Source organism: Seriola lalandi, unplaced genomic scaffold (assembly GCF_002814215.2).
Source record: "Seriola lalandi dorsalis isolate HSWRI2012SDOR001 ecotype SW California unplaced genomic scaffold, Sedor1 jcf7180002054678, whole genome shotgun sequence".
Classification (NCBI taxonomy): domain Eukaryota; kingdom Metazoa; phylum Chordata; class Actinopteri; order Carangiformes; family Carangidae; genus Seriola; species Seriola lalandi.
This window is the reverse complement of record NW_019525231.1, coordinates 1,124,650-1,136,438: the sequence shown is the minus strand read 5'-3', so window position 1 is coordinate 1,136,438 and position 11,789 is coordinate 1,124,650. Positions and strand designations below refer to the sequence as shown.

Below are 11,789 nucleotides of genomic sequence, written 5' to 3'. Positions count from 1 at the left end.
TTCCTCGTGGTGGCATCAACAAAGATGAGCGTCGCTCTGACAACGTGGCCTTCCACAATGCTGCTGTGAATGCAGCCACCGCTGCAAGTCTCCAGCTACTGGAAGACATCCGGTTAGCTGCTGGGGACAATGACTTTCTGAGGTATGACGGTCAGATATGAAAAATATCTACTTGTGCATTAATGAAAGAAAGCATATTGAAAATTGTACTATAGGATAAAAATAAACATTCTGTCTTTCTTTCTCACAGAATGATGGGGATTGCCCGCTCATCGGTCGTGTGCTTTGTTATTGACACCACTGGCAGTATGTCTGATGACATTGCTCAAGCCAGGGAGGATGTTTATCAAATAATTGACAGCAAAAAAGGAACACAGGATGAGCCCTCCGAGTACATCCTGGTGCCCTTCAATGACCCCAGTATGAACCCTTCTACCCTTCTGATCATGTTTAGGAAACCATTAGTAGTGTTAGAGCCCTAACCATGCCATAGCATGTTATACATGTTATGCTTGATTCTAAAGTTGTAATACTAGTAAATAATCTCTTTTAAAATAGATAAATCTGCATACAGTCACAGTGTTTCTGTAAGATTAAATCTTAAAAAAAAGTTTTTGTTTTTTTTATGTAGGTTTTGGACCGATGATCAGGACAACAGACCCCGATAAGATGAAAAAAGAAATCTCTAAACTCAAAGCACAGGGAGGGGGAGATACCCCTGAGCTGTGTCTGTCAGGACTTCAGGTACTAAAGCTAATATATTATCATATTGTAACTAGCATGGTTGTTGATTGGATATTTTTATGGTTCCCTGAGAGACCATAGTGATGTGGGAACTGACCAGGTTTTGTTTCTCCAGCTGGCTCTCACTGGTGCCCCAGCCTCCTCCCACATCTTTGTTTTCACTGATGCCACAGCCAAAGACATCGCCCTCATGGACACGATTGTTGCTCTCATCAGGAGCACAAAGTCAACGGTAAATACTGACCAACACCAATGATGGAAAATGTTCACTCAGTGTATTTATGTGAATTTAACTTGAAAAGCTGGGGGTCTAATCTCCACACGAACTAATCTCCACAGGTGTTATTCCTGCTGACCCCGGCCAGTAGCAGGCGTCGCCGTTCCCTTGGTGCTGGTTCCTTTGAAGACTACAAGGATCTGGCTGTAGCCTCTGGAGGCCTGGCCATCCAGGTGTCCAAAAAAGAGCTGCCTCAGGCAACAGACGTCATCCTTGACACCTCTACTTCAGCTCTGGTAGGACGCTGCAGCTCACCTGGTTCATCCTGTAAGATCTAAAGCATGTAGCAGGCCTTTAGTGGTTGGACCAGTTTGAAGAATCAAAATCATTCAGTTTTCTCCTCTTGCTCTCCGTACTGCTTTAGGTTACAGTTCTTCAGCGAGCAAGGAACCCTGGGAAGCAGGAGACTTTCCCCTTCATACTGGATGAATCTCTTCAAAACATCACCATCTACATCACAGGAACATCCATTACTTTCACACTGACCAACCCTGCAGGTAGCTCGCCAGTCTCAATGCAATGTTTCCACCAGTTGTAAGTCATGTGTATAAGACTTGTTGGATGTCCATCTGTTTCGCTGAGAACATTGTCATGATAGACTTGGACTAAGTATTCATGGTGAATAATACATGGTAAACATTTTCAGGTGTGAGTCAGAGCAACACTGAGGCCAGTGGTAAACTGGGGACCGTTCAGACAGTGGGCAACCTGAGAAGAATTCGTCTCAACGCTGACAAGCAGACAGGAAGATGGCAGATCAACATTAACTCCAACCAACCATACACACTCAAAGTCACAGGTAAGATACTCTATATTTGTTAATTACACTTGCACTTCCTGTTCAGACACGCTGGTGAAATTTTGTCCTCTTGCCCACAGATTGATCTCCTGATCAAAGTGTTTCTTATCAGTAGCATATGTATTCCCTCTGCTTTCAGTCCATGCAGTTTGAAGACTGATGCTCCTTCTATCACAGTTGTTAGGTTCACTGAGTTCTTAGTGTGTATCTGTATTTACTGTAAGTGTGTACTTGTGTTTCCAGGCCAGAGTACCATTACGTTTATCTATAACTTTGTGGAAAGCTTCAAGGGACCTCACCCAGGTTTTGCAGTACTCAGTGGGCGTCCACAAGCAGGTAACATACGTAATAAATTCATTTCATTGTTTCACAACAGTAATATATTTGTACATTGCGGCATTTTTTCCAATCATAGAGCATGTTCTGATGGTTTCACAACCATAATATCAAATGTGTTGTCCATGAATTATCATGTGATAGCTATAAAATATACACATGTATTGGTCAGTATGTAGTTAATTGCTGAGCATGTTATCTTAGGCTACAACATCGTCATCTAGTGGTGAAAAGTAATTAGTGCACCAAAGTGACAGCTGCCTATGACAACCTTTCGATCACACATTTCAGCCCATGAAAAGGATGTGAAAATCGAGGCTCCTTTCCACTACCCATGCTAAAAATTACTCTTGAAACAATGAACCAGTTTTACCAATAAAAATGAATTTTCCTCTCATTCTTCTCCCTACTTTCCTTCTCTCCTCTGGAAACCAGGCCAGCCAACCACCTTGATGCTCTCAGTAATGGGAAGGAAAGGTCCGTCCTCAATGAGTGTTGGAAACATTGGCCTATTAACTGTTTCTGGTCCTGAGGCTGTGAGCAATGGTACGATGACTGACATGGGTAGCGGAGACTTCCTGGTGACTGTTGACATGGTCCCTGAGGGGGAATTTGTGGTCTTTCTGAAAGGAACAGACAAAGTGTCAAACTCTGAATTTCAGAGGCAGTCTACCACCCAGATGTCTGTCTCCAAAGTGAACATCCAGGTCAGTCTCTTCACGTCCTCCTCACAATCTGTCTACCCATTCATGCAGCCTCTGTTTGATGATCAATAACAGAAACCACGGGGGTAGCAAAGGAATAGGCCTACCGTATCTAAAAACTTATATAAATATAAACTACAAGAATGACATTGTTGTTCTTCACCTGCCTTTTTCCCTTGATCTTCCATTTTCTTTCCAGGCTGCGGTGGACAGCAGTGTGGAGCCAGGAGAAACCTTCAAGCTCCCCTTCAGTGTAATGACCCAGGGCTCTGGTGGTCAGTTTGAAATCAGCGCCAGAAATGACAGAAACTTCTCCATGTCCTACTCAAGCAGGTGAACTAAAAAGACTTCCTTTTTTAAATGTCCTTATCAACACTGAAAGGATACGTAAACATTTTGGGAAAATGCTACTCCCCTTCTCACAGAAGGTAGGTTGTGGAAAAGATACTGCACCATTGACTTCAGACCAGGTTTTGGTTGGTCAATCACGCAATCGCTTTCCACTACCTCAAGATAACAATGCATCTGACCACACCTCATTTTAAGCCCAACATGCACATGGGCACTCACATTGGTGCAATTGCTATGCAATGTGGGCACTGGATGGGGAAATGACAACTGCGTTGTTCTGAAACTAGAAAAAACACTTGTGTGTTGCGGCAAAGTAAAATCTGGGTGGAGTTACATGTGCAACCCTACCCACGATTTGGAGTTAAAGTAAGGTAGGTCACATGTTATTACTCCACACAAACAGATTACTTAATTTTTCTGTCTTCTCTTGACAGCCTCACCTTGACAACTGGTAAATATACTAATGATACGTTGACCATTACACCACCTGTCAGCACACCATCAGGCACTGATATCACTCTGACTGTGCAAGCCAAGTTGTCCAGTGGTGTTGACTCCAATTACGTCGTGTTGAGATTGTCTGTTGTCACCAAGGTATTCAGACACATCCTGGATCACACATAGTTGGAAGGAGTGAAATAAATAAATACAAAAGCTTTTGGACATAACCAAAGAACACATGCACAGAACACATAAATTCCTCACCTTCCTTTTTCTGTTCTCTTTTCAGATTACAGATTTTGTTCGGCCTTTGTGTGAAGTGGTTAGTGTGCAGGCTGATGATTGCCCTCAAGATGTTTCTCAGTGTGGACCTTTCAGGTGGGAGCTCTCGGCCAACCTTACTGATGGAAACGGCACTGGGATCGAGAGAATCTCCCTGCAACAGGGTAATGGATCCCTCTCATACACCTCTCTGAGTGCTCCTGTTGTCCAGGCGAACTACAACGCTTCCTGCTGCTCGCAGATTGTGGAGTTCATAGCTGTAGATAAAGTTGGCAATGTGGGAAAATGCTACCATTCAATTGTTCGTTCGGATGGCCCTCCTGCTTTAACTCTGTCATTGCCACTGTGGTTGTGCCTGCTGGTGTCTGCTTTTGTAATCAGGCCTTGAAGGGCTTAGTTTAGGTTGTGTCTTATGTCTGTATGCTGCATCAGGTATTGGACTGTTGATGATTTTAAACTCAAATCAATTTGCTACCATGATGGACTGAAACATTGGTGACAGTCATCTTAATCCCAGATATTCTGCTAGCGCAAAGTGTGAGCACTGATTAAACAATGGATGATGAATGTATACTTAAATTGTCTGAAACAAAATGTTTACAATAAATACTGTTGTACTTAATGTTTGCACATTTTTCAGTTTCAGTTTTAGCAACAGAAATCATGTTTTGGTTAAAGATGACCATATTTTGAGAAAAATTAATAATAGGTTTTAATGTGAAAGGATAAAGGAAAGTAACAATAACTTGCATAGTGAGTAGCTTTGAAGATTCCTGTTCTTTGGCGTGAGATTTGAGAGATTGGCACGTCTTGGCAAGTCTTGGCAAGCCTGTATGTTAACCAAAAATATTAAATTATAGTGCATTTGTCATGGGTCGCCATGACGGACATTTTATGTTTGAGCTTTTGTGTTATGCTTGCACTTTTAGTTTGGTAATTTCTTGTTTTATTTTTTTTAGTTACTTTCCTTGTTTCATCTTGATGTTTTGACTTCCTGTCTTTGTCCTGTTTCCAGTCCTTGTTGATTGTCTGCCCCGCCCTAATATGTTTCATCTGTGTTTAATCACCCTTACGTCTCTTGTGTCTATTTAGCCTCTGTGCTCCCCTTTTTTGTTTCAGATTGTCTGTTCTAGACCCAGTGCTTCTGTTTAAACCCCATTGTGTTTCCTCATGCTTCTGCTACCTGTTCAAGTTCCTTGTGTTACCTTGTGCTTCTGGTTCCTGTTTGAAGTGCCCTGTGTTTCAGATTTCTGTTCATGTGCCCTGTGTTACCTGTTAGGTTGGTTCACCAGTTTTGAAAATTCTCCTGTTTATAAACATTTTTCACCAACTCCCTTGTGTTGGCTGCATTTGGGTCCAGCCTTACCTTAATACATGACACTATGAACTGACCAAAAAATGGATCCAGCAGCCTATGCCAGCTTCCTGTCATTTGTGCAGTTGCCTAATGGGGAGCCAAACTTGTCCAGACCCCTTTGTACGTTGGCTGACCCGCTGTCAGATTGAGATCTGGAGGACCATGAGGCGTCTCCTTTTTGGGGATCCCAGCTAGCTTTTCCTGGGAGTATCTAGGGGTCGGAACCCCTGGAAAGAAATGCACATCAGAGATGCCGGTTCCCCAAGAAGCCTCAGCCCCAGAACTCCAGCTTAAAGCCCCAGTCACAGCCCTAGCTGCCCAGCTATCCAGAGCCTTTGCTGTCCTGTGAGTATGAGCCTTCGCCAACCACCCCAACACATCAGCTGTTTCAGTGTCAGGGGTCCCAGTTGACTCCTCCCTTATTCCCGAGTTGGTGGTTCTGGGCAACATGTCACCTGTCCCTGGCTGACGCATCACCAGTTCCAGCATCGTGGGTCCCGGTTGATATTACAACTGCTCCTCATGTCCCATCAGCAGCCCAGCTGACTCCTGATTCTCTGTCGACGATCCGGCTGACTCCTGATTCCCAGTCGGCTGCCTGGCCAACTCCTGCTCGTGTCCCATTGGCGGCCCGCCCGACTCCTGCTCGTGTCCCATCGGCAGCCCAGCTGAGTTCTGATTCTGGTTCCCCAGTCAGTGGTATAATATGTGACAGCATTTTTCGATTTAATTTCAAATGGTGTCATTTGCGCAGTTAAAGATAGTATGTTCTTGATTTGTCCGATAGGACAGAGCACTCACCTCACTCCGTGCCCAACACATGCACACACGCCAAAACAATCAAAACGTGAGGGGAAAACCATAAATTGTGAAGGACGTGCAAAATTACCACCACACACACAGTTAAAGGGGTGTGAAGCTGGGGGTGAGAAACTCCGGACACCGATCCCTCCACCGTCCAAGCGGCCACACTATCACCGGCCCTGCAGTACTCACGCAATGAAAAAAAGAACACAGCAACAAGTTAAAAACCATACAAAAACAACTGCTGCAATAAATATATTAAAAACCCTTGGGGGAAAATTAAGGGAGTTAAATGCCACAGAGGGCTAATATAACAGAGGGACTAAAGAACTAACAGAAATCATTTATTGCAACAAAAAGCGAAATAATGCCAAAAGAATACAAAAGAAACTGTATAACGAGTGAAACAAAACTAGTTGAATTAGTTAAACAAATGAAACAAAACAATATAACAAAACAAAACAGCAGTGGCAGTCTGTCTATAATAAAAGAGAACACAAGCCAATTAAATAACAATTCTGCCAAACCAATAATAAAAATGCATGAACAAAGAAAGGTGGCGTATTACTTCTACACAATTCACTCTACATGTGGTTCAACATGCGGGATACCCAGGAAGCAGGACCTACAGCAGGACAAACCATGCAGAGGGTAAGCCACACAATCAGAAAACAAATGTCACAGAAGGAAGGAATTAAAAAAAAAAAAAAAAAAAAAACGTACCACACAATATGTGTGCCAAACAGTATACCAGGGACCATGAGGAGGCAGCAGCAGAGAGAAAGCCGGTCTGCCGGTTTAAATACACTGATAAATGAGGAAGTGGGTGGAGCTAGCCTGCTGTCTAATCCTACGGTGACCTGGGAGGGACATTCGCTACCGGTCACACATGCTTTATTAAGTATTGGTTTTACAGCTCAGTTAAAAAAGTAAGAGTACAACTGTTAAAAAAGCAAGGGCCTTAAAACTGTTGGGGTATTGTTAGTTTATAAGGTATGAAGTTTACAAGGCTATCAGAAATTAAGAAAGTATTCATGTTAAATAATAACTTTGAATTAACTAATGTTCCTCGAGGGCACCACCCTGAAACAGGATAGCCAGTATTGGTACAGTCTCGAATGGTACTATTACTTTGCAACTCTGATTAATAAAGTTGAAGGATCAAAGTTCTACTGAGTAGAGGTCAGAAATATTAATACTTGTGCAACATTAAACACATCAACCAATATACTCAAGGAGATTTATTAAATAAAAACTGTGTGTGTGTAGAAAAAGGCAAGGTGGCTGAATTAAAGTGGTCCCAGTGACCACATGGCCTAACAAGGACTACAAAAAAGATGGCGGTAAATTACACAGTAAGTTGAGACCACATGTCATGCCATGCAAGGTTAAGAGAGGGTTAGCTGCATCCTGCATCCTTGTACTGGGATGTGCTTCAGGTATGTGTGTGAAACATACAAGTATCAAGTCAACAGTGTGGTTAACCAACAACCTAAGCAGACATTACAACAACAAAGCTCAATGGATACTTTAACAACGTCCTGTGCTTAGCTGTGCTGTGCAATGCTGTGCTCGGTTAGGTTTGACCCGAGTCAATGTTATCCAGTCCTTGGAATAAAAAAAGTCGTTTCCAGTGTGCTTGTAAAAATCAAGGGAGTTTGTGTTGATTCCTAAAGTGAAGTCTTCTCTTGCTGCGTGGCTTTTTAGACTGTAAATAAAGATGGACTTGCCTCTGTATTGTCACCCATAGGTTTCTTGAGAGCGACTTTAAGCCTTACTAAAATGCAAACAAGTGAGTTATATAAAAATTCACCCCCATACAGTTGGCAAGAAGGAGAAAATTAGCATTAGAGAGCAAAACTGTTTTTTGTACCAGTTTTTGGCTTTAAACATGTTTATTTCTGCTGTAAAGTTGGGCATTTTAACATGGGAGTCTATGGGGATTGACTCGCTTTTGGAGTCAGGCTCAAGCGGCCATTCGAAGAAGTGCAGTTTTTGGTACTTCTTTGTTGGCTTCATTTTTCAGTCTTGCAGGTTGCTGTTTGTGTGGCTTCTGAGGAGATCGCTGGTTGCTCCTAATTATTGTCCTTACAGAGGTAGCTGTTCCACGCTAACTCTGCTGTGGCTTCTGTTGCTTGTAAAATCAGCTAACTTTGTGTCATAGCTGCTAGCACTGAATTGAACTTGTTCACTGCTGCTGTTAGGGAAGAGTGAAGTGGAGCATTCTGCTGTGAGCAAGCCTGCAGAGGACAAAAAGCCTTGTTACTCCTGGAGAGGTTGAAGAGCAGAGAGAAGAGAAGGAACAACGGGGCACTGTTGGGTTTCATTAGCCTGGTGACACCTTGAATCACGTGTCACACAGTGACCAACATTAACTGGTTGTGAGGTTCCTGGGGGGAGGTCATACCCAGGGGTGAATGTGGAGGATTAGGGGGAATGGAGTTCAAATGTTCAAATTTCTTTTGTTCTGTGTTCTGTTTAATTCTATTTCATAAAATACATAAGTAAACCCCCCAGTTGTGACTTTTTTTTAATTCTGGTGATTGTATTTTGGCTTCAAAAATCACAAAAGTGATTTTCATTTGTGAAAATTATCAAGGTGGACAAAACATGTGAGTATCGAAACCTTTTGTTTGTCACAGAGTTTATTTTCTGCAGTAATCCAAAAGCTAATGGAAAATTCCCATTGACTATTTGTCAAGGGAACCAGACTGATGTGAACTTTCAGCTTTGCCTACAAAAATACATCATCCCGCAGCACTATAAAGCTTGTGTCACACCGCGGTGAGGTCAAGTTGGGTTTTTGTCCTGTCTCCATGTTTTGTCTTGTCATTTCCTGTTTTATTTTGAAAAAGTAACTCTCCTCTCGTTTCAGGTCACTTGCCCTTCCTCACGTGTCACCGGTCTGATTGTCTTCCCTGATTCCCGATTGTGTCCACCTGTTCCCCATTTCCCTCATCTGTTCAAATAGTCTGCGTCTCCCTTTGTCTTGTGCCAGTGTGTTCGTCTTCGTTCATGTGCGTTCACCCCAGCCTTTTTCACAGTTTGGACCATAGTCATTGTCACAGATTTTGTCGGTTTCCTCCAAGAGAGAGATTTTTTGTTGTAAGTTTTATATCTTAGTTTAGTCTCCATAGTTAATGCTTGCATAGCCTTTTGTTTCCTCCGTGTGGAGTGATTATTATTTACTTACCTTTTCATATAATAGTGCCTCCAGTTTTCAAGAGAGTTTTTGTTGTTTCTATTTCAGCTTTTTGTTACTTATTTTTTTCCTCTGTAGTGAGAGTGATTTTCTGTTAACGTTTTATGTCGTCTTTTCCTCCCTTATTGGAGCGATTATTATTTTGGTAATTTGTTAAACCACACTTCTTCTTTAAGAAGCGCGTCAGAGGTAATATTCATAGCCTGCGTTTATTTCTCTGGAGTGGAGTGGTTAAGAACCTGAATTTCCCAATAAAGACTCTGATACCCTGCATCTGCGTCCTGCGTCTAAGCCTGGTCGTGACAGCTTGTTACCAGTTTGGGTTTGGGTGTAGACCTGCCTCAAATATCTCTTTGTATTCGAGAGAATTATACCCAGCAAGAACCATGCTATTACGTTTACAGGGAGATTAAAAAAATACAAGTGTGATATGACGATGTAATATTGAAGGAGACAGAGCTCAGCTCAGGCAGAGTGCAAGTTGGACTCCGGTCCAATTTAACTCCTGATTATATCAGTTTTATTTATAAAGGTCTCCTGCCAAAGCTGCCTCAGTGTAGCCTATGACTTCTTCATATATATAACCACTGCTCTCCAGACCAGATCTCAGGGCTGTTGAACTCTGGTTTATGCTTTCGGGTAAGGCGTTCCACTTTTATACACATCTTACATGGAATGAATTTTAAAACTTGTCTCATTCCACTTCCAAATTTTAACATTGCAAGTGATGTTAGTCATTGTCTATGATGACAGGTAACAGAACTTTAAATTGTTTTGGGCTTACTGGAGAACTAAGACCAACTAACTGTCTGTTACTCAGTGTTGGGAGGTAGGAAAGTATCAGAGCACTTTCTCATCAACTAGGAAGTTTTCCTCACTCCAGATCTTGTGGAACAAATCTTTTCCTATATTTAGTGACTGGCATGGATTATAAAAGTTAACCAAAGTTATACCAAAAGTACAAATTTCAATAACTTGGTATTTATATGGACAAGTTTCTTGAATACCAGGCTTCCTTACTGAATACTGCACACACCCCACCTTGTTTCTGTCACATCTCACTGAAGTATCTTCTGGTATTATAAAGTCTAAGTGTGGTTTTAGTAGGTTTCTTCAACATTAATTGCATCAGGTAAAACATTTAGTTCATCAACGTACTTTTGAAACTCTTGCACACTTGATGCTACATTAATTGTAGGTCTACTGCTGGAGGACTTGTCTCAGATTTGAACCATTTAAGTATGTCATCAGAATCCTCACTTGAACCAGTGACTCTTTCAGAGTTAGCCTTTTTCCTCCTTTTCTGATAGTGGACCTGTTGCCAGTCCATTACACTATAATCCCAATCATGTTATAAATTTTCTGCCATGATTTCTACATTCACAACAGTTGTTGCAATTCTTCCAGACCTTTCAAACTCGCCCTGTTGATCAGTGTTCCTCCACTCAGCAAACAAAATACTGAAAAAACTGTTCTTTTTCTTCATGTTTTATGGAAGTTTGCAAACAACGTCATGATGCATTATTACCATCAAATGGTAAACTCAGTGTGGATCATGAGTTTAACTCCTAAGCCATAAATGAATTAAAACTATCATATCCTGTCAAAAAATTTGTTCTAAGAAAATCTAACGAAATTAAAGTATTTTTCCCCTGAACGTCTTTGCAGAATACTCCACAAATTTAAATTTGACTTTATTTCTCTGTGTCTCCGAATTAAATTTCTTCAGTCATGTTAATGTCTTTGACAAAAAAGCACCTTGTATTTATACTACATTTTTTGTTGCAGAATACATTCACACTCAAAACACCATTGAAACCTTTTCTGAGGATAATTCTGATACATTTTTATACTGACTGGTATTGTATGAATATCAGTCCTGGTTTGGGTATCATCAGATAATCCATAATTCATTTGGAATTTAAAAACAAAAAAACAAAAAAACAAAAACAAATACAAATCTGCTACTTGTGTCAAAACCAAACACAGAAAAAAAGTTTTTTTTATTCCAGAATCAAAAAGCGAAAAAAATCGATCAAAAACGTCCGTGTTTGATTGATTTTTCATTTTGTTATCATGTTATAAACAACTTTATAAGTGCGTGATTGGCTTTGGAAATGTGTATAGTAAGAACAAAATCGAATTTTACTTACAAAAGCATTATATAGCTTGAATTTTATGTGATTTTATTGCAGATTTTTATCAAAGCACATACAAACACATGCTAATATGACACAAACTCACCACCCACACTCTGTTGCCAAAATCCTAAATTCAACTGCTGGATCCATCAACAACTCCATAATTACTCTGAATTGATCTGAATTGTTGGTTGTTTTTTGGAAAACTAGGGAATACTGGAAAAGAAACCACTCGCAAGCCCCCACATCTCTGGAGTAGCGTACAGTGGTCGGAGTCATGGGGAAGCACGGCTGAAGTGGCTTGCACTGAAGAAGCTAAAGGGGCTTCGACCGAGGCTGATGTTGTGCCCA

The 11,789-nt window shown here is 41.3% G+C and overlaps 1 protein-coding gene across 1 annotated transcript in view; it reads left to right on the top strand.

The window, feature by feature from the left end:
* Positions 1–5,264, top strand: part of LOC111666591 (von Willebrand factor A domain-containing protein 7-like) — a 17,802-nt gene extending 12,538 nt beyond the window's left edge. Inside the window, exons 7-18 of the mRNA XM_087178165.1 lie at positions 1–142; positions 251–420; positions 632–744; positions 860–976; positions 1,084–1,257; positions 1,386–1,518; positions 1,668–1,820; positions 2,064–2,156; positions 2,592–2,863; positions 3,060–3,193; positions 3,646–3,805; positions 3,942–5,264. The exon at positions 1–142 is cut by the window's left edge and continues 5 nt beyond it. Of these exons, the coding sequence (XP_087034291.1) occupies positions 1–142; positions 251–420; positions 632–744; positions 860–976; positions 1,084–1,257; positions 1,386–1,518; positions 1,668–1,820; positions 2,064–2,156; positions 2,592–2,863; positions 3,060–3,193; positions 3,646–3,805; positions 3,942–4,322 (2,042 nt within the window). The 3' untranslated portion in view covers positions 4,323–5,264. The remainder of the gene's footprint in view (positions 143–250; positions 421–631; positions 745–859; positions 977–1,083; positions 1,258–1,385; positions 1,519–1,667; positions 1,821–2,063; positions 2,157–2,591; positions 2,864–3,059; positions 3,194–3,645; positions 3,806–3,941) is intronic.
* Positions 5,265–11,789: the final 6,525 nt, after the last annotated feature.